The sequence below is a fragment of the Argopecten irradians genome, chromosome 16 (assembly GCF_041381155.1).
Source record: "Argopecten irradians isolate NY chromosome 16, Ai_NY, whole genome shotgun sequence".
NCBI classification, from domain to species: Eukaryota; Metazoa; Mollusca; class Bivalvia; order Pectinida; family Pectinidae; genus Argopecten; species Argopecten irradians.
Genome location: NC_091149.1, coordinates 2,746,925 through 2,770,537, shown reverse-complemented (window position 1 = coordinate 2,770,537; position 23,613 = coordinate 2,746,925). Strand labels below are relative to the sequence as shown.

The following is a 23,613-nucleotide window of genomic DNA, read 5'->3' as shown; positions in this document are numbered from 1 at the left end:
GTGAGACATTGAGTATACAGGTAGTTACAGATGAGACATTGTGTATACAGGTAGTCACAGGTGAGACATTGAGTGTACAGGTTGTTACAGGTGAGATATTGAGTGTACAGGTAGTTACAGATGAGACATTGTGTATACAGGTAGTTACAGATGAGACATTGTGTGTACAGGTTGTTACAGGTGAGACATTGAGTGTACAGGTAGTTACAGGTGAGACATTGAGTATACAGGTAGTTACTGGTGAGACATTGTGTATACAGGTAGTTACAGGTGAGACATTGAGTATACAGGTAGTTACAGGCGAGGCATTGAGTGTACAGGTTGTTACAGGTGAGACATTGAGTGTACAGGTTGTTACAGGTGAGACATTGAGTATACAGGTGAGACATTGAGTATACATATAGTTACAGATGAGACATTGTGTATACAGGTAGTCACAGGTGAGACATTGAGTGTACAGGTTGTTACAGGTGAGACATTGAGTGTACAGGTTGTTACAGGTGAGACATTGAGTATACAGGTGAGACATTGAGTATACAGGTAGTTACAGATGAGACATTGTGTATACAGGTAGTTACAGGTGAGACATTGAGTATACAGGTAGTTACAGATGAGACATTGTGTATACAGGTAGTCACAGGTGAGACATTGAGTGTACAGGTTGTTACAGGTGAGACATTGAGTGTACAGGTTGTTACAGGTAAAACATTGAGTATACACACAGTTGCATATGAAACACGTTATCACTCTTGTTACCATGAGATATCAAAATAGGAGTTATACAAACTTGTATTTCATGTACTGACCAACAGACTAACAACCCTTGACCAAGACCTGTTACTTTTTGTTCCAGCTACCTGAGTCACCAGACGGTGTAAGTTGAGGTCTTTAGAATAGTGAGTACCCACCCTCTCACTGCTGGCTGTACCGACTGGTTTTATACGCTACAATACCATTGCCAAACGTTTTACTGATGTATACTGAAGTGTGCAAGATTTTAGTGGGAGAATGTTTAGTCTTATGTGTGTAGTACAGATCTGTGATACAACACTCAGAATGGTGCCATGTACATGTTGTGGTCATGTGACAGGAACATGGTATGTCATGTGACTCTATGTGATCATGTGACCAGATGGTGGGGTCATGCCGGGGTCATGTGATGTGGCAATAACGAGTTTTGTGATGAATTCAAAGTTAGGAGTGTCACGGTTAACCGAAAATACGGTTAACCGAAAAATTCAACCGTACGGTTCGGTTCGGTACGATAATTCTAAGTTTCGGTTCGGTTCATTATAAAAATAACTGTCCTATAATACCTGTAATTTACGTGTATAAACTGTATTGCAGATTATGTCATTGAAAATACGGCGAAGTTGTTTATCAGAATCTCGAGAAATACACCTGTTGACCGACATATATGTGTAACACGTGTGCAAGTTCAGTCATTCAGAAGATCGTTTTTTGCTGTCTGCGGACATGATTTTTCACATACATAATATCTAAATGATATATTTCACTAAATGTTTGATATTTTATAATTTTTATTATTGTAATATATATTATAATAATATTTATTATTATTTCATATAATTTTTTATTATGTATTTTTCCGATAACATTAATCCCGCAGAATATCGGCAGCTAAATCAAGCCGCCATTGTGTTGCCGATTGTAAACAATCGCGTTTCCGTCGGCCAATATTCCGTGAATTAAACCATTTTACGATTGAACATGCACCTGGTACGTAATAATGTTTATCTCTATTATAATTCAAATGCATAATACTTTTTAAAAACACTTTTTCTGGGATAATACCGATGTATTGATTTGCGGTAAAACTTACGATTTTCACATGTCAATCATCACATAATAATGCGTCATGAAGGATACGAGAAAAGTTGTAGTGATGAAATAATGTACCATAAAGGATACGAGGACATATATCTCTCTGTGACTGATTAATGTGTCAATAGTACTGAAAGAGTTAAAAAGATAAGAAAATGTTCAAGTATGTTTTTTAAAGATGTTCCACTGCTGAGAGATCATAAATGATACTCAATATTTGAACAAAAATTGGTATTTAATCGTGTTATATGTCTAATTAAGACACAAAATGATATAGAATAATTAATGAATTTCTTTGCTGCATGCACTTTTAGAACTTCAATGTATATAGGATATAGTGCTGTGGATTATTTTTCAGGGCGCAATAAATTATATGTTTTTAATTAGAAGTGAAATCTTGATAAAGAAAAAAAACCCATTTGTTTAAGTGATATACCATCTTTAAATCTAAAGCAGAACTTGCTTTTGATAGAAAATAGACTTAAAAAGTGTAATTGAGATTTGCCTGAACCGAACCGAAAAAAACCGAAAACCGATCAAAAAAAGTTGAAACCGAACCGAGCTGAAAAAACATGAACCGTGACATCCCTATTCAAATTATATTTACAAACAGAAGATAAAGGATTGCTGAAGAGTCTTGTAACAGTTTTAATAATACCATGCATTAAGTTCTGTTTTGAATCTAGACCAACAGTCTGAAGCAACCAAAATATGTTCAACCATAGATCTGAGTAGCAATTTGTAGCGAATTCTGTATTTGCTGTAATTAGCACCCAGGGCCCTTAAATCCTTGTAACAAATAGTGGCGCTTATTAGGAAACCAAGTGTGGATGAAAAAAGTCTGCCGTATCTTAAATCTTTCTGTGCTCATGATACATAAATATGTTACCGAATACATGCATATGCCTTTTATCCTCTGAGACGCATTATTTTGTCCGTCATCCATCTGTTAACATTTCCTTTAAATCGCTACTAGTCATAGAGTTCTGCATGGATTGTAACAAGATTTGGCCAGAAACATCCTCAGGGGAAGGGGAACAGAGTTTGTACAATTTTTGGCTCTGAACCCCTGGTGCAGAATGAGTGGGGCCCAATAGGGAAATTAGAGGTAAATATTTAAATTCCTTCAGGAAAGGAACACTGAACCTGTATTCAGATTATCACTTGGCATTACAAACCAGGGGGCGATACAGGCCCTGTGGGCCTCTTGTTATTAAATCTATGGGAAGGGGGTGTTTATACAACTTCAACTCTTCTCCAGAAAAGGGAGCTTATAGGGGGAGAGGCGCTAATTACGGCAAATACGGCATATAACATTGAGAAAGACATACTAGCATCAGTTCATATTACCAAGTATAACCCTACAACCAAACTCTTTTGTCGTTACTATTGCTGTATGCACTATTGTATAGTTTTAAATTGGATGATTATAATTAGAGACGTTTTATACAGATTGTTTTCTTCGGTTTTAACGACAAATGGCCGTGTCAAACTGTTCAATGCTCCTGCTCTACCAAAAGTGATTTAGTGTGACTTCTGGGAAAATTTTTAATTGGTGATTTGTGCGTGTGTGTGAGTGTGTTTGAGAGAAACACAATGAATTGTGTAGTTGGATGTGTGTGTAGTTATTTATTAATGAGTCATCAGTTATACAACTTTCTGATAGAAATTAAAAAAAAACAAGTAATATGTACTGTGTTTTCTTGTTATTACCATTAAATTGGAGTTGGGGGGTGGGGTGGGGTTGATTGTGTTGCTACCCACCCCCGCTCTGTCTTGATATGGTGTGCATTAGTGTTATACAATTCAAAGATGCTCCATCGCTGACAAATGGTATTTTTTTCTCTGTCAAATACAGGAGCAGACAAATAAGTATTTTTCTTCAGTTACAAATGTTACTTACTTTACACCATTACCACCATTGAAAATTTTGATCTTCTCATTTTGCTTCAAGATAAAAATAATTAAAATTGCGTGGCACTATGTCTTATATGGAATGAAGTACGTGTACTGATTGCACATGCATCAAAAGCAAAAAAAAAATTGTTACTTTTTAGCCCACCATAGAATGATATATGTCTGATAATGGAAAGATGAATCTTTTCTCTGCTTTTCAAACTTTTTTAAACATACTACATATAAAATTTGAAACAGATCGCTTCAGTACTTTCTGAGAAATAGCAGTAACAAACTTCAACTATCAAAATCCAAGATGGCTGCCTGGCGGATATTTTGTTGACTGACCAGTCCCAAAACGCAACTAGGGCCCTAGGGGAACCTACATATGAAATTTGAGAGACAGATCCCTTCAGTACTTTCTGAGAAATAGCAATAACAATCTTTAACTATCAAAATCCAATATGGCTGCCAGGCGGCAATCTTGTTGACTAATCAGTCCAAAAACACAATATGCACAACTAGGACCCTAGGGGAACCTACATATGAAATTTGAGGTAGATCTCTTCAGAACTTGAGAAATAGCGATATGGCTGCCTGGCGGCCATCTTGTTGAACAATTGGTCCCAAAATGCAATATGCACAACTAGGGCCCAAGGGGAAGCTACATATGAAATTTTAGAATGGTCATTTCTGTACTTTCTGAGAAATAGCGATAACAAACTTTAACTATCCAAATCCAAGATGGTTGCCTGGCGGCCATCTTGTTGACCAATCGGTCCCAAAATGCCATATGCATAACTAGGGTCCTAGGGGGACCTACATACGAAATTTGAGACAGATCTCTTCAGTACTTTCTGAGAAATAGCGATAACAAAAATGGTTGCCTGGCGGCCATCTTGTTGACCGATTGGTCCCTCAGTACTTTCTGAGAAATAACGATCTAACAAGAATTGTTAACGGACGGACGGACGGACCACGGACAAAAAGCGATTTGAATAGCCCGACATCTGATGATGGCGGGCTAAAAAAGAACAGTAATATGTTGAAATAAGTTGTGCCTAGTCCCATTGTACCGTTAAAGACAATGATTTTTTTTTAAAGTTAAAACAGAAAGAGTATGTAGAATCTGGTGAACAACTTTTGTATCGTTCAAAGATCTGATAAAAAAAGAACTGTCCCTAAACCATTAAACTGAATTTTTCATTGAAATTCTATAAATCTTTAATTGTCAGATCTCCTCGTGATCTGGATATTAACGTCTCTAGTGTATTTTTTATCTCCAGAACATTGATGACAATCTATATAGAGACTAAACCTAACAGTAGACGATTCCTATCCGGTAATTATCTGTCATATTATCCGTATTTTACTCGCACCGCTTCTCGATTCATTGTCTCATTCAACCAGACACTTGTCGACAATGTATGCTACGCCAGACAGTATCAAGCGTCTGGTTGATAGAGACTTACCGTTTCCTCATGCTTTAGGTCCTTTGTGGAAATGATAGCTCTTTTCAGGACATTGAGTTATCAGCTGTTTTCTAATCGTTGTCAGTTGAGAAAATGTATTGAAATTATAGAACCAAAGCATTTGGTGCAGCACACGTTCTCTGGTTGCCGATCCATCATTTGTGTGCGTACTTGCCAAACCAGTGCTCGATTTGTCACCAGGATTTTTCTTACGGACGACGATGAATTCGAAAGATATCGCATTTCTTCACAGCTCCTTGGCAAAGACAGGCAAATTATCATCAAATTAAAATCAGAACTAGGACCAGGCATAAATTTGTCTGTACTACCGGCTAAACAAGTAGTAGTCACGGGTAGTAACGTGGAAAGTGTAAATTACGCTACAGAGAGAGTTCTACAGGAAATACAGGCGATTCGGGACGGACAGGAAAAGATATACAGAGAAACAGTGGTCACGGACGAAGACGTCGCTGTACATAATGAAATATGTGGTATAATGATCGGCAAAGGGGGCAAGAAAATGAAAACCTTTGTCACATCAACTGGACTTGATTTTGATATCACTCCTGCAAAAGAAAACTATATATATGTTTCTGGTGTTGATGTTGACACTGTGAAAAAGGCAGCCATTTTAGTAGAACAAAGAATTGACAGTATACGAAAATTTGCTGGTATCACATGAATATATATAAAAAAACATACTATCATGTAAAACTACTGTTGTTCTTAAAGTTTTAATTTGCACTGCAAGATACCAGTGACCGCTTTATATTCTGAAGGCCCTCATACTTCTATCTAATAACAGATGTAATTGGGATAAAGGCGGCAGTACTCTCAATACATACATTTCCCAGACTTATCGTTAAAACGAGACCAGCTGAACAAGTCTGGTCTGGTTCATATTTCAGTTTTGTGATTTCAAATCGAGGCTTACCGAAAAAATCAGTTAAGCTTTTCATCGGCTGATAAAAACATACACACAAATATGACAGATACAAATTTTGAAAAAGCGCAATCAGTCACACTTGAACGACAGAAAATAGATTAGTAAAGAAATTACCTATCACCATTCTCCAGGATGCCATTATGTACAAATATGGTGTATTGTACTTTTTGTGAGCTGCTATCCAGGTTTATTTACTCTCCCAGCCAGTTTCAAAATTCAAACATGAACCGGACAAGACTGTCTTTTAGCTGGTCTTGTTCAGCTGCAAGAGTCTGGGGAATGCGAGACTACTCGATACAATGCTGAAAAAAAGATCTCGAACAAATTTATTAAAACAAGTAAATTCGTGGAATTTATATCCCCCGCTTTCGTTAATGAAAGTCCCGATCGAACTTGGCCAAGGCCCTGAGACATTTAACTATGTTCCAAGTTTCGAGAAAATTCAGTAATATTTACAAAAGTTCTTGAACGAAAACAGACGAAAATAGCATTTTTCATTAATCAAAGGGCCATAACTCAGCTTAATGGGGTCCAAACAAAATCCCAATCGAACTTGGCCAAGGCCCTGAAACATTTAACCATGTTACAAAGTTTTCAGAAAATCCATTAATATTTGCGAGAGTTTAATATTGAATGGAAATGGCCAAAAATGGTGTTTTTCGTTATTCAAACGGCCATAACACAGCCAAATAGGGTCTAATCAAAGTCACAATATTGAACTTGGCCAATGCCATGACACATTAAACCATGTTCACAAGTTTTGAGAAAATCCTATATTATTTGCGAGAGTTATTGAACGGAAACCGACGAAAATGGCATTTTTAGTTAATCAAAGGGCCATAACTATGCCAAAAAAGGGTCCTGATTGAACTTGGCCAAGGCTCTGAGACATTTAACCATGTTACGAAGTTTCAAGAAAATCCAGCTATATTTGCCAGAAATATTAAACGGAAACAGCCGAAAATGCCATTTTTCATAAATTGTTATTCACAGGGCCATAACTCCACCACATAGGTTCTGATGAGAGTGCCAAGAGAACTTGTCCGATCCCTTGGCACATTATAGGTTACAAAATAATCGCTTAAAGTTTGTGGCAGTTATTGCATGGAAACCAAGTGTTAGACGGACTGACCCAAATTAATATCCCCCGTTTCGGTGAAAGCTTCCAAGATAAATAATAATGATAAAAAGAAGTGGCCCATGGGTTTTAACGATCATGATCAAAGGGTAATAACTCTGAAAGTCAGTAATTCTGATGTTCGATCTCATTGATAATCTTCGGGATATTAGGCTGCATACAAAGTTTTGTAAAAGCTCAGTTAATGTTTACTAAGTTTCATGTTCACACAAAGTCCAATAATAGTTAATGAAAAGGGCAATAACTCTTAAAGTTACGGTTGAATAAGTCTGATTTTAGAATTCATCCAATATCTTACTAATGTTAGTCTGTATACTAAGTTTAATTAGTCTTCATGGCTTGATATTTACTGAAGTTATCATGTTCACAAACAAAAGATGATCACATTGTTGAAGTCACTTCGACCGAATAATCATAACATATAGCAAATAAAGAACAAGTTTAATCACGTAATATATTCTCAGAAAGAAGATAGTGTTAATAAGGCAAAAAAAAAAATATGTCTGTTTAGGGTTACGTTGGCAAAAAAATTAGGGTCGGTCGGGAGGATTTAAAAAAAAATTTTTTTTTTTTTTTTATATTTCACTCTAAAATGATGGCCAGAACCGGAGTCTGAGATAGAAATCTCGACTTTTTAACTTTTTTTTTATAGAAAAGTGGGGAAAAAATAATTAGGGTCGGGGATAACCCTAAACAGACATTTTTTTTTTTTGGCCTTACATTCTATCGTTAGAGGAGCTCAGACAACTGAAGAAGGAAACAAAATAAAAATACACAGTTCAGTTGGGTAACACATCTGGAGGCTGGAGAGCACTCGTAATAAAAACATAAATACATGTGTAGAGAATTGAAGTTTATTGCCTTTTTGGTTCAGTACATTACAGAAAATTAGGTCATACAACATATAATTATTTATGGTACTCTGGAAACAACGATGGAAATGCCTTGCTGCATATTGCGTAATTGCATACAATGTATTATGAAATGTGATGTTTCTTAATTTCATACATACAAAATGGTTGTATATTTAGATAAAATTTTCAGGATATCTTTTTGGTAATGGTATTATGAAAAACAATTAATGGACAATTGGTTTGTTAAGCAATTTCATCAACCGATTTGCAAAGCTTAAGCTCAGAATTTGCTTTTTCTTTTCAAAATACAATGTCTTTCAAAATAATTGAAAACTAAAGCACACTACCTGTGTAATCCCAAAGCACTACTGGTACAGTGTAAAGTGGTGTTAGTTTCATTCCATCAGAAATATATTCCAGGTTACCATGGCAACATTCCGTGGCAAATAAACATACACAGGATACAAAAATACATGTATATATATATATACTTACAGGAGGTAGAAAAAGATGTTCGTAAAAAATTACAAAAAATCTTGTGGTGTAAATATATATGATTATATTAACTTACACTGTTATATTGTACAGTACCGCTATATTTACAGATTTCAAGGATCACCAACAAAAGTAATGAACTTCCTAAACACAAAGAATTTGTTTTTTTTTCTTGATAGAAAATTTGTTGATAATTTACATGTAATTCAATTATTTCTAAATGGTACAGTTTCAGAGAAATTGTAACCACCAGTCATCAGAGTCGGGTTGATCAAAAATATCATTTTCATTTCGCATTGTCGAAAATCCATTAGCCACTACTCTATCATGACACAAATAATACAGTGAGGGTGTCTGCAATACGATCATTTCAAAACATGATGAAAAGCCAATAAAAAATCCAAACTTTGCATTTCTTGTATAATCTTGTGTTATATATACTTAAAAAATGTGCATGTAAATACAATATACTAAAAAAGTAAAACGACAGAATAAATAAGAAAATATCACAGGATTGTTTTGTCCATGGTGTTTGTATTAAACTTAGGTTTGCTGCTCAACAGCTAACAACACTTATACCACCCTTAAATGGGTTTAATCTTTGGTTGTGATGCAATCAAATATATCCCGATAGCTATTCATTACAAAATTTTAATACTTTTCGAAAAAGATTTAATAAATATGACTAATTAATCAAAATTGACTAATGAATTACATACAACTCTTCAGTTATCAAAATTATCCAGCTTAATTGGTAACAAAGTCTTATTAGTATGCAGAGTTAGCTCCCCTTAAATAAGGATATTGATTTTTGTTACATTATTCAACCTTATTTACCCACCACAAACAATAAAATGTTAAAAAAAAAGAAAAACAAAATAAGAGCAATAAAAGACCATAACAAATCATTAGAAAAATAGTGAAGTCAGTGGAAAGAAAACATAAATTGGACCCATAAAATGAAGGGTAAAAGATTGTCAATTAAAGTAGATTGTTAATAATTAAAACATTAACTTAAAGATGCTCCACCGCTGACAAATGGTATTTTTTTTCACTATCAAAAACAGCAGCAGACGAATTAGTATTTTTCTTCAGTTCCAAAAGTTACTTACTTTACACCATTACCGCTATTGAAAAGTTTGAGCTTCTAATTTTACTTCAAGTTAAAAATATGAAAAATAATTAATAGCATCCCGCAAAAAATCCATTGCACTATATCCTATATGGAATGAAGTACTGATTGCACATGACCCAAAGGCAAAATAAATTATTTCATATTATTTTTTGTGTTAATTAGACTTATGTATACACGATTAAACACTAATTATTGTTCAAATGATGAATATCATTTATGCTCTGTCGGCGGTGGAGCATCTTTAATACACAACAATACATTGTGAAGAACAGCTACATTTGTGTTGTATAGCTAGAAAAGAATTACATCACATATTTTTATGCATACATTTGTAACAATGTTAGTTAATACAGGTATCAATCAAAATTAATTCAATTACATGTATACTGCTTTTCAATCATTTAAATGATCCTAAAAAGTGATATACATGTATCCATTTACCCATCTCTCAATGATATCTACCATTCATGAATAAACATTAGATAAAGTATCTATAGACAACACTGATCATACTGTATATGTGAACATTTCAGAGGAGATTATTTTTGTGGTTTCATTTCTAAATACATATTTGTCATGAGAATGGGTTAAATTATTTCTGTATCCCATATCATAACGCAAATACTACTTGAAGCTTTCACTTACTTCAAGGAAGAATCTTTCATAATGGTGAATACCCTCCCCATATAAATTTACACATTAAACTGTAAGACATACACAACTTACTATACAAACACACATGTATTATTCATAAGTTAGCATAATTACATGTATACAACAATAAACTAAATTTCCAACCAAAACTTATCATTTCTTCAAACTTCTGATGATCCAGATGTTACTTATGGTTACATTAACTTGTCATTAAGATTTGAAGAGTCATGGTAATTGGTACTAGAACAGACAGCCATTTCTCGAAACAAAGAATGCCTGCTGATGTCAAAATCGCTGTACCTCATTTTATGACAAAACTAAAAATAAATTTAAAAAAAGTCTGTTTTGACTTTAATAATGTTGCAAATATAGGACAGATATACATCCATGAATGTAACTTTCACATTAAAAAAATGCATTAATCAATAAACAAAAAAATTTTTATGAAAAAGAAATAGGATCACAGAGTCCAAGGAAATATCTTCCTACATTGTAATCAGCGAACTACATGTACTTCAAGGAAATATTCCACACAAATATATTAATGTACTGTATCTAATGTCTATTGCTAAGAGAAGGTTACCCTGGAAAGCCATTTATAAGTGGGATACACCCCATTTATAAGTGGGATACACCCCAAACTTACATTTCAATCTAATACGTTATTGTGAACACACACAAAACAACTACAATGTACATGTACTATAAAATATTTCGTTGTGTCAAGGTCATTTTAATTTTACTGAAAATTGTTTAGTTATAAATGGAGTAATTTGTATTTAATTTACACCAATTATAAAGATGTTGAGGTATAAGTGGTGGGGTTGTCATACGGTTTACATATCATGTCAGAACACAGCTTGGGCCTGCTTGTTAAAGACAAATTACATTTCATTCAATTTAATAATTCAGGCATGAATCTAGACCAATATTAATACAAAAAAATTTTTTTCTCCAAACTAGAATCAGATCAACCTGACAAAACCACCTGACTTGCTTTAGAAGTTACATTGCATTTAAATGGAACAGCCGACTATGAAATATAATTACATTAGATGGAACAGCCTGATTATGAAAAGTAATCTCATTAGATGGAACAGCCAACTATGAAATGTAATTACATTAGATGGAACAGCCAATTATGAAAAGTAATTTCATTAGATGGAACAGCCAACTATGAAATGTAATTACATTAGATGGAACAGCCAACTATGAAATAGATGGAACAGCCAACTATGAAATGTAATTACATTAGATGGAACAGCCAACTATGAAATATAATTACCCTAGATTGAACATCCTGACAATATAAGGCATTTGATGGAATAGCTGGATTTTCTAAATACATTGGATACAGCCTACCTAGCGTCAACAAACAAGGCCAGTCGGGGTACACAAAGAGAATTAGACTTTTCCAAATGACCCAACGATGTTCTGATCAAAGTCTACAGAGAGATAGATGTTGTCAAGGCCACGAAGAGTGCGTAGATAATCGAAACTGTTCTTAATCCTCTGGTCCGTGATTCCCAGACGCTGATACAGTGAGGTCAGACCACGACTTCTCGAGGTCTCCACTATAGCGGTGTAGTTGGCTCGGGAAGTTAGACGAATTCTTGCGGATGTTGCCTCTGCTTCCTGCCGAATCTCAGACGCTTCATTCCTCCTAGTTTGAACCTTGAAGCAAAATGTTTACAGGAAATTGTAAATGGAAATATTTCAATAAATTAACTTTTTTTTTTCTTGTAAAAAAATCTAATTTAAATGGACGAATGAAACATTCCCAAAATATTCAACTACATGTATCAAATAGTGCAATATTTAAGAGGATGACCCCAAATTCACAATTCATCTTTAGAGTGAGCAACTCTCTCAAACTTAAATTCCAGCATCCCCCTTCCTCAATACCATACAATCTCAAATCCCCTCTACCCCTTGGTTTCCTGTCCCTCCACCTAGACCCCCAACATAGGTAACCCACCAATAACTTGATAACAAACTGTAACTCCATAGTCTCCCAGTCTTTTACCTTAGAAGCAGTAATTTTACGTTCCACTTGTGCATCCTGAAGAAGTTTTTCTTTCTCTGCGTCTTCCTTCAGGGTGAGAGAGCGAAGCAGCCGTTCCTTAACGTCTCGTGGGATGTATACTTCTCCCATCTGGAAATACTTAACGTTGGCGAACAATCCGACGTCATCATCCAAACAGATACTGCGGGACTTACAGTTTTCTGGACAGGCTGCAAACATAACATAGACATAAAAATTGGTGAAAGAAAATGAAGGTTTCTCCAAAATGCCATTCAATATTTTCCAAAGTCTTCATCTTATTTCAGAAATTACTAAATGTTTCAGCAATCTGATGCTCAACTGCTGACGAATGGTATATTTCTCTATCAAAAACAGGAGCAGGCATGCCAGACAAATTCTTATTTTTCTCCAGTTACAAAAGTTACTTTACACCATCATTGACAAGTTTGAGCTTCTTTTACTATGATAAAAGTACTAAAAATAATTAATTGCGTTCAGAAAAATTTCACAGAACGATGCCCTAAGTGGAATGAAGAACTGATTGTGAATGTAACAAAAGCAAAACAAATTATGTTATAAATTTTTTTGTGTCAATTAGATATATATACACAATTAAACATCAGTTACTGTTCAAATGATGGGTACCATTCATGACCTGTCGGCGGTGGAGCATATCTTTGTTATATTAATACCTGTACAAAAGAGACTGGGTTTTATTTATCATACTAATTACCATATTTCCAGTCACAGTTCTTCTGGCAACAGATTCCTCCTAGTCTCTCTCTCACCGCTTTGTACATTGCTTGCTCGACAGTTCGACGATCAGAAAACATTTCCCTGGTTGTAAATACAGGCACAGCCCCCTGGTGGTAAGGACAAAAACATGTATGATCTGAAACAACCTCCGCCCTTACACTGAGACCAATATGGCAATTACAACAAGTAGCTTAAGTCATCGACGGAATGTACCATACGATTTTATTCCCCTTGCCAAGATAAACTCACAATATACGATGTTTTAGTGTCTCATATTAATGAAGAGAGTGTCTAACCAATTCTGTTTTTAAGACTGAGGTCAAAGGTAAAAAAATTATAGGTTACAGTAAGCTTGTTTTGTATGATGGATGGTGTGGTGTAGTGGGGAGTGAGGCATGATGGGAAGGTGTGGTGTAGTGGGGAGTGAGGCATGATGGGAAGGTGCGGTGTTGTGGGGAGTGAGGCATGATGGGAAGGTGTGGAGTAGTGGGGAGTGAGGCAAGATGGGTAGGTGTGGTGAGTGAGGAGTGAGGCATGATGCAGTGTTTTTCCTGCCTATATATTTGGGGCCGAAATAAGGCCCCATTCCCAATTGTATTTCTTGTTATTTTTTCCCAAATCTATGTCTAAATTTCCCAAATCCGTGAGTTGACGCCTATTTTGTGTGACGAAACAAAAAAATTCCGGAAATTCCAAGTCTGAACATCGTATTTTAGTATACATTCTTACACTTGATTCTTAGAGAAGGATAATTGTTTATTTCTCCCTTTTCCAAAATTTCCATAAACACTGTAACATTTTTCATTTCATACTTTTATCGCACAAAATTTCCCAATTTTCACCAGGTGGCAATTTCCCAAAATGCCCAGGAAAAACACTGTGATGGGAAGGTGTGGCGTAGTGGGGAGTGAGGCATGATGGGAAGGTGTGGTGTAGTGGGGAGTGAGGCATGATGGGAAGGTGTGGCGTAGTGGGGAGTGAGGCAAGATGGGTAGGTGTGGTGAAGAGAGGAGTGAGGCATGATGGGAAGGTGTGGCGTAGTGGTAGTGAGGAGTGAGGCATGATGGGAAGGTGAGGTGTAGTGGGGACTGAGGCATGATGGGAAGGTGTGGCGTAGTGGAGAGTGAGGCACGATGGGTAGGTGTGGTGAAGTGAGGAGTGAGGCATGATGGGATGGTGAGGTGAGGTGAAGTGGGGAGTGAGGCATGATGGGAAGGTGTGGTATAGTGGGAAGTGAGGCATGATGGGAAGGTGAGGTGTAGACTGGTTCCCTTTCCATAGTTTTCTACTCTTCGTCAGGCTCCGCTCCGCTCCGCTCAACAGGGACCGGTAGCAGGTAACCATGATGATTATCTGATTGGTCAATCTACATATCAGGTTTTGCTGGCATCACTTTTTTTAGACGTGGAAAGCCCCTTTACGCATCAAGCGATGGATTTTGGATGGTAGATAAACAAAAGTAAATTATGTTTTAAGTTTTGAAATTATTTCATGCTAACAGAGCTTAGTGTGCTTATAGGAACGATTTTGATGACATTATTTTCTCTAAACGGAAGTAGCCATCTCCATGATGACATATCATGCACGGAAATGATGCCTACTCTGGTGTAGGAATTCCAACTCAACATAGTTAATCCGGTCCTCAGTGAAGCGTACGTAAGGGAGGTAACTTAGGCGGGAATCAGTCTAGGTGAGGTGTAGTGGGGGATGAGGCATAATGGGATGTTGTTTTACCTTGAGGGCATCTATAGCACTTGACCTCATGACATCCTTGTAATAAATATCATAGGCCCGATGCAGCTGGGGCAGATCTTCCTTACGGAGGTAATACTGGAAATTAACGGTAACCTGTACCTGTAAATAAAACAATTATTATAAAACAATTCAACCATGTCACAACAATTATCCCAGAGCAATTCAACCGTGTCATGACAATTATGTATCACATAGCAATTTGACCATGTCAAATCAACACAAAGAAGAGGGCCTGTATCACTAACCTTTTTTCAGTATTTATCACAAAAACTCTTAAATTAGAAATAGCAAAATTGACCCCATAATTTGTTTCATATTGAATCCCACCATCTAATGATGCTATCAATTATGTGGAAATTGATTTCTTTTCCATGAACTTACCTCTAGACCGTCGGAGGTAAATGCCCGTATTCTACTTAGTGTCTCGAAGTGGGCGTCAGCTTGGAATATCTTAAACTCAAAGTCGGGTCCGATAGAAATGTTTCCCAGTATTCAATGTCACTAAAGACCTACCTCATAGTATTCAATGTCACTAAAGACCTACCTCATAGTATTCAATGTCACTAAAGACCTACCTCATAGTATTCAATGTCACTAAAGACCTACCTCATAGTATTCAATGTCACTAAAGACCTACCTCATAGTATTCAATGTCACTAAAGACCTACCTCATAGTATTCAATGTCACTAAAGACCTACCTCATAGTATTCAATGTCACTAAAGACCTACCTCATAGTATTCAATGTCACTAAAGACCTACCTCATAGTATTCAATGTCACTAAAGACCTACCTCATAGTATTCAATGTCACTAAAGACCTACCTCATAGTATTCAATGTCACTAAAGACCTACCTCATAGTATTCAATGTCACTAAAGACCTACCTCATAGTATTCAATGTCACTAAAGACCTACCTCATAGTATTCAATGTCACTAAAGACCTACCTCATAGTATTCAATGTCACTAAAGACCTACCTCATAGTATTCAATGTCACTAAAGACCTACCTCATAGTATTCAATGTCACTAAAGACCTACCTCATAGTATTCAATGTCACTAAAGACCTACCTCATAGTATTCAATGTCACTAAAGACCTACCTCATAGTATTCAATGTCACTAAAGACCTACCTCATAGTATTCATGTCACTAAAGACCTACCTCATAGTATTCAATGTCACTAAAGACCTACCTCATAGTATTCAATGTCACTAAAGACCTACCTCATAGTATTCAATGTCACTAAAGACCTACCTCATAGTATTCAATGTCACTAAAGACCTACCTCACAGTATTCAATGTCACTAAAGACCTACCTCATAGTATTCAATGTCACTAAAGACCTACCTCATAGTATTCAATGTCACTAAAGACCTACCTCATAGTATTCAATGTCACTAAAGACCTACCTCATAGTATTCAATGTCACTAAAGACCTACCTCATAGTATTCAATGTCACTAAAGACCTACCTCATAGTATTCAATGTCACTAAAGACCTACCTCATAGTATTCAATGTCACTAAAGACCTACCTCATAGTATTCAATGTCACTAAAGACCTACCTCATAGTATTCAATGTCACTAAAGACCTACCTCATAGTATTCAATGTCACTAAAGACCTACCTCATAGTATTCAATGTCACTAAAGACCTACCTCATAGTATTCAATGTCACTAAAGACCTACCTCATAGTATTCAATGTCTGTAAAGACCTACCTCATAGTATTCAATATCACTAAAGACCTACCTCATAGTATTCAATATCACTAAATACCTACCTCATAGTATTCAATGTCTCTAAAGACCTACCTCATAGTATTCAATGTCTCTAAAGACCTACCTCGTAGTATTCAATGTCACTAAAGACCTACCTCGTAGTACTCGATGCCACTGAAGCTCATCGGTAGGAGGATAACCATTAGTAAAACACCGCCTCCAACCACCAGTAAAATACAAGTGAGGATGCATGAGCTCTCTGAAGCCATGCTTCACCGAATCTTATATATAAGCTGTTTCTGGTTCACCGACTCTTCTTATAAGCTGTTTCTGGTTCACCCGACTCTTCTTATAAGCTGTTTCTGGTTCACCGACTCTTCTTATAAGTTGTTTCTGGTCCACCGATATTCTTATAAGATGTTTCTGGTCCACCGACTCTACTAATAAGCTGATTCTAGTGCAGTTTCTTTGCAGTGCCACCTCTAGTGTATCGTCTTCTTCTGAGGAAAAAAATTGAACTTCAGCATTATCCTGACATTAAAGATCTCTGCTGCTGACAGACCATAAAAGATACTCATCATTTGAACAATATATATTATATATATATATATATATATGTCTATTTAACACAAAAATTAAAATAAGATAAAAATACAAAAGTGATTAACTGCGACCCGAAATCAAATCCATTGCACTATGCCCTATATGGATTAAAGTACTGATTGTGCATATATACAAAAAGCAAAATAAATAATTTAATTATATTAATTTTTGTGTTAATTAGATACATATACACGTTTAAACATCAGTTATTGTTCAAATGATGGGTATCGTTTATAAATGCGCTGTCGGCGATGGAGCATTTTAAAGTTATACTGTACTGGCAAGTGACCAGTTCTCGCAGAGTACCAATTCTCGTCATCGCATATGTAATTGTATGATCACAGACGAATTTTGAAAAAATTCTTTGTGGGAATCAGCTTGGAAGTGTCTTCTATTAGAAGAATGCTTTATTGACTAAATTTGCGTGGAAATCGTACAGATACAGTACAGATGCGATGGCGAAAACTGGTACTCATCTTAAACTGGTCGCCTGTCAGTATGCACTGAAATTGCAAAATATTGATTTACTTTTTTTGATTAGCTGATGGAAGATTAATTACATCTACTTGCTTATGTTGCAGGAATCAACAATGTGGTGGATCCAGAGAGGTTAATTTAATGGGCTTCAACACCGCATCTTCAGAATTTTCCTTTTCACCATTTCAAGTTTTTGATTGTTAACGTTACCCATCATTGACAATGTTACCGACAGATATGTAAGGAAACAATCTGTGCGCAAACTCACAACATGAAAAATCATCTGAATTATTAATCGCGTTTAGTCTTTAGAATTGATTCCAATAACTCGACATTTATTTTGACAGTACTCGAAATGAAAATGAGGACATTAGTACATTAATTTGTTAACTGTGTGTGTTTGTATATAATGCACCATAGTTCATATGCATCTAGACATAAAATAGGCTAGATCCTAATTACCTAATAAAACACAGGCCTAACAAACTTTTGCTTCCGCGTCAACGATAATCAAGATTCGCGATCGGACCCTGCATATTCCAGCGATGCAAACTTAACTTGTGTTTGTCTGTCATGCTCATAGACACATTCCACTCACCTTATTTGCTAATTTATGTTATTTGGATGCATTGACTCTAGACAGTGTATTTCAGAAGACCTACACACAATTAGGAAATAGCTTACCTTGCAAACAAATCTCGTCTTATCGATTCAAAGCGTCAACGTGACAGTGACATCAAGCGGTCAGAACTAACATCAGGATTCCATTCCTATTATAACACGATCAGACATGATCACACAATTTTTTTTGGGGGGATAGCCTGAAGTTTATGATTAAGAACTAGATATGAATTCATATGTAGACTTATTAATGACCTGTATATCATGTAATTGTAATAACTATAAGGCTAGTGTGACAAAATCTTACATTTTTAAATAAGCCCCTTCATTGTATAGTATACAAATTAGATTTTACTGTGCAATTCATTGGTTCCATTGATGCAATCCAATTACAGATGGTTCCTGATCAAGAATGTCGTTGCTGTAATTTAACAGAAACACATCTACAGTCAAACCTGCTCTAACGACTGCCTGTATATATAACGACCTACGCCTGTCTATAACGACCAGTTTTATTTACTGGCTCGCTGATTGGCAAGAAAGTCCCAACCTGTTTATAAAGGCAACCTGTATATAGTAACCGTTTTTCTGTCACCCCCTTCAGTGGTCGTTATAGACAGGTTTGACTGTATATTGTCGCAATAAACACAAAATCACAGCACTTCATGGGGACTCAAACTAATGTCACCAGTTTTAAATATTCTGTTGTTGGATTTGAAGTATCTTATGAAATTATGTACTAGGTATGTAATGAAAAACTTGTGTCAAGCTTGAGTGCATATCCACACCGATGTTGTATAATTTTTGTTTTGTTTCACTTTAAATGCCCACTACCTTTCCAAAACAGCTTTTTATTTCAAAAATGGGAATGTAAAACGAGATTGATAATTCTGTAGAGTCAAAAAAGATATTAGCTTACAGTTAGTAATACACTTATCATCACCTTCTTAACAATTTGATTTAAATAAATTAAAATTTCAAAACGCGGGTCGTCTTATGATTCGCGCTAGATCCCGCAGTCGTCCTACCACGCGTTGGTTGACTATCACTGCGCCAGACAGCAAAACAGCGAAATGAATCTTTACTGTTTTGCTGTCTGGCGCAGTGATAGTCAACCAACGCGCGGTAGGACGACTGCGGGATCTAGCGCGAATCATAAGACGACCCGCGTTTTGAAATTTCAATTTATTTAAAAATTAAAGAGCGAGTCCAACATGGTAGTTCCTTCCAGTAAGCTGATTTTTTAATCAGATAGTTGTTGAGGTTCTGAGGATGACTCGCTTAGAGTCGAAACATGTCAACAACTATCTGATTAAAAAATCAGCTTACTGGAAGGAACTACCATGTTGGACTCGCTCTTTTATACATTTTAACTATTTGTAATAAATTGTTCTGAAGGAGATGGCAAGTGTAGTATTAATGTTAAGCTAATTACTCATGCGACTCATACAAAATAATCAATATCATCTTACATTCCAATTTTAAAAACTGAAAACTGTTTCGGAAAGGTAGTGGCCCTTTAATGTCAACTTAAAATTCAACAACTGATCGATTCAATCAGAACCCATTAAAATTCAACACTCGATTCAACCAGAACTATTATAATTATACAAATGATTCAATCAGAACCATTAAAATTCAACAACTGTTTCAATCAGAACCAATTAAAATTCAACAGTCGATTTAATCTGAACCATCAAAATTCAAAAGCTGATCAATCAGAACTCATTAAATTTCAACAACTGATTCAATCAGAACCATAAAAATTCAACAATCAATTAAATCAGAACCCATTAAAATTCAACTGATTCAATCAGAACCTGTTAAAATTCAACAACTGATTCAATCAGAACCCATTAAAATCCAACAGTCGATTTAATCTGAACCATTATAATTCAACAGCTGATCAATCATAACTAATTAAAATTCAACAACTGATTCAATCAGAACCCATTGAAATTCAACAACTAGCTGATTCAATCAGAACCTGTTAAAATTCAGCAACTGATTCAATTAGAACCTATTAAAATTCAACAGTCAATTTAATCTGAACCATTATATAAAAATTCAACAGCTGATCAATCAGAACTCATATCATTTGAGTTCAAAGTTCATGCACAATACATCTAAGTAACAATGGAATATGCCATTTGTTTTCCTTTTACGAATATGCTGATAGTTCCCATACTTCCCTATCTTGAAATTAGAAATCAGAGAAACATTGATTTTTAATTATCACTAGCCTCTAAATAACAAATCAAACCATCAAGATATATCTACATATCATCCATTTTCTCATAACATCAAAGATGTCACCGTTTGGTATATAGTGGCAAGCGACCAGTTCTCACCGAGTACCAATTCTCGCCATCGCATATGTACTTGTATGCCAACAGAAGAATTTTGAGACAATTTTTTTGTGGAAATCAGCATAGTAGTGTTTTCTCTCAGAAGGAGGCTTTATTGGCTAAATTTGTGAGCAAATCGTACAGAAACAGATGCGATGGCGAGAATTGGTACTCGGCAAGAACTGGTCGCCTGCCAGTAGTGTATACTGTACATTACCAAAGTATTAAGTCGCTACTTTCTTCCTGAACATCAAAGGTGCAGACTATGTTCCAGTGCGACTTATTACTTGGACGAAATCTGAAATCAGACAATGTTTTGACTTTTGAGTCACAGTGGCCATCTTTGATGTCTCAGGGAAAATTCAAATCTCTTTTGCACATTTACTTACCCATCAGCTATACCATATGCATGAGCAATTTCAACTTCAAAGAAATTTTGGAAACCATTTATGGACGGCCAGACAGGAAGGTGTATGAAACTGTCTTTACAATAAAGCTCCCACATGTACATCACTCATGCAGAGCTATATAGAGGACATTAATAAAGTTTAAAAGACATTCATCAATTTGACTTTTTATTTTAAAGATCTATGAGCAACAATAATGTTCATAATTTGCATACTATACATTTTGCTTTATGCAAATTTTCTTTTCTATAAATAACAGAAATGCCACCTTTGTCTCTGTAATAGTCACACATGTCTCTTGTCATCAACCACACGTTCTAGTTATTTTGTATTAAATTTACACTGGAGGGAAAGTTAACTCTGCTTCATCAAAAGAGATATCTCCACTTGATAAAAAGAGTTGTCTCCATTTACCAACACAATTCCTGCTGTAACCTGGTTCTTTATAATCCTTCTGTTGGTCCTATAAGATGTATGGTTCGTTATGACTGTCTCTCTTAACGAAGTTATTCCTTATAAACACTAACACTGCACCAGTGATGGCCGCATACCCCACAAGTCTCATATAGCCGGCTTTGCTCGTAGGGGCAACGTAACGAAATCTCCAAACTTCATTCCTGAAATCAAACAAAAAATATAACAATTACCATGCTTTATCCACCAAATGCTTGTAACAACGTACAACATGATGAGTATAGTAGATTCCTGATCCAGTATTTGCTAAATCTTTTATTACTCAACCTACAATGTTACAATTAGTATTTAAGGATGATTGAATGGTCTATACTGGTCAGCAATCAATTTTCATCATCGCATCTGTATCTGTACGATTACCATGCAAATCGATGTCAACAAAGTCATCTTCTGATAGAAGACATTATTAATATATATACCATGCTGATTTCCACAAAAATGTCTGGAAATTCTTGTGTGATCATACAAGTACATATGAGTTGACTTGTAATTCTGCTCCACGTATACAAGTACATATGAGTTGACTTGTAATTGTGTGTACGTTACGCTCTATTACAAGATCTAACGTACAACTCCACTCTGGCAACAGTTCTAGTATTTATTGGTCCCCGAATATCATAGATGATACACTGAACCTTCAAAACTCTTTTAAACATCTGGAGATCTCTAGATTATGATTGTAGACATAGAAGAGTCCTACATAGTTTACTCTACTCCACTTTAATATTGTCAGGGTTCTGTGTACCAAATCTTATTAAGTACATGTAAGTTTAGGAGGATTTTTGTTAAATGTTTACATGTAAGTTTATAGGAGGATTTTTGTTAAATGTTTACATGTATTTTACAAACTTGTCCAAGTATATAGACTTTGTATATTAGGGAGGAAACTGGTCAGCATAAACAACATAAAGCTGATTATCCTTTTACTTTGAATGTGAAAGCATCCTCGTGAAAACTGGAAAATTATTTTTCTTCAAAAATGAATTGTCAGAAGATCTATGCCATTTCTGTGCACCGAACTATAGCTATCCGTCAAACTTTCCTGTAAGGGCTTACTTTAAATAATGAAGCGCCTTTTGTTAAGCTATAGGCCTAATATCTGTACTATTACGGTATATTCTTCTGTACAAGCATAGCAAGGCCGTTTTCGATTATAAATGCGGTTTGACTGGTTGCAACTAATTTTATTCGTTTATGAATTAAAGACGGAACTGGTGATTTGTTATTGTTTTCAGACGAGCCTTGGCAAAGCCCTCACAGGTCTGTATCATAAACTGCAGGCCCGTCAGGATTTACACTTGAAATAATGACTTTTACAAACAGTCGAACCGGTTGTTCCGCAGCTAGTTGCTCCAAATACACGAAAACGGACCAGGTCATCGAAAACCAACTTGAACAAGCTCGCCTTACTCAAACATATATGATAGTACCTTATCCATGGGTCCTTAAGTCCCTTGGAATCAAGGACCCTTTTGTATTCTTCTAATCCTTTTATTCCATCAATTTTGTATGTTGACCAGTGTTCCAGTTTAGGCATCGGCTCACTTTGTGTTTGCCCCATCTTGCTGGTCTCCACAGAGGTCAATGTCACGGACTGGCATACAATCCAGATCCGTAGTTTCGTAATATGTTATCCGAAGTTTATCCTAGGTCCACTATGGGTTTCAACCGATGAAATATTTATATTTTTAAAACTAATTTACGAACAGAAGAAATATGACTTGCTAATATCTTGTTCAAACGAAATATACATCCTGAAATAAAAAAAATCAAAGTACTGAAAGTACTGTAAAGTACAGTGCTGGGCATCAAGACACGGGGTAATGTTGATCTACATTTATTATCATGCTGTACAAGTCCTTTGCTATAGAACTATAGTCATCCTACTGTGAGGACATTGAGAATTTCTTCCTTTTTTCTCAATTTCAGAGACCAAAATTAATTTTCCAATGCCTTCCGCTCTCTGATTTTAGTGATTTACACATGGTCT

The 23,613-nt window shown here is 35.7% G+C and overlaps 2 protein-coding genes and 1 pseudogene across 2 annotated transcripts in view; 1 reads left to right on the top strand and 2 right to left on the bottom strand.

Annotated features, from left to right (window-relative positions):
• The window catches only part of LOC138310834 (cell division cycle protein 27 homolog), a 41,989-nt gene extending 38,455 nt beyond the window's left edge, over positions 1 to 3,534 (top strand). Inside the window, exon 23 of the mRNA XM_069252159.1 lies at positions 854 to 3,534. The gene's annotated coding sequence lies outside the window, so the exon portion shown is untranslated. The remainder of the gene's footprint in view (positions 1 to 853) is intronic.
• An 8,124-nt stretch (positions 3,535 to 11,658) lies between these two features.
• On the bottom strand, positions 11,659 to 18,470 carry LOC138310266 (uncharacterized; annotated as a pseudogene).
• Positions 18,471 to 21,558: 3,088 nt separating this feature from the next.
• On the bottom strand, positions 21,559 to 23,230 carry LOC138310753 (uncharacterized). Its single transcript, XM_069252092.1, has 2 exons — positions 23,054 to 23,230; positions 21,559 to 21,766 (listed from the first exon to the last, which is right to left on the bottom strand). The coding sequence occupies exons 1-2, from the start codon at positions 23,182 to 23,184 to the stop codon at positions 21,613 to 21,615; spliced, it is 285 nt and encodes a 94-aa protein (XP_069108193.1). The 5' UTR covers positions 23,185 to 23,230; the 3' UTR covers positions 21,559 to 21,612.
• Positions 23,231 to 23,613: the final 383 nt, after the last annotated feature.

Bases quoted from the DNA above. Each gene is read 5' to 3' on its own strand.
- LOC138310753 (XM_069252092.1), bottom strand. From the start codon at position 23,184: ATGGGGCAAACACAAAGTGAGCCGATGCCTAAACTGGAACACTGGTCA. The intron at 21,767-23,053 runs GTACTATCATAT...GTTTGATTTCAG, and splicing joins CTTAAGGACCCATGGATAAG to GAATGAAGTTTGGAGATTTC.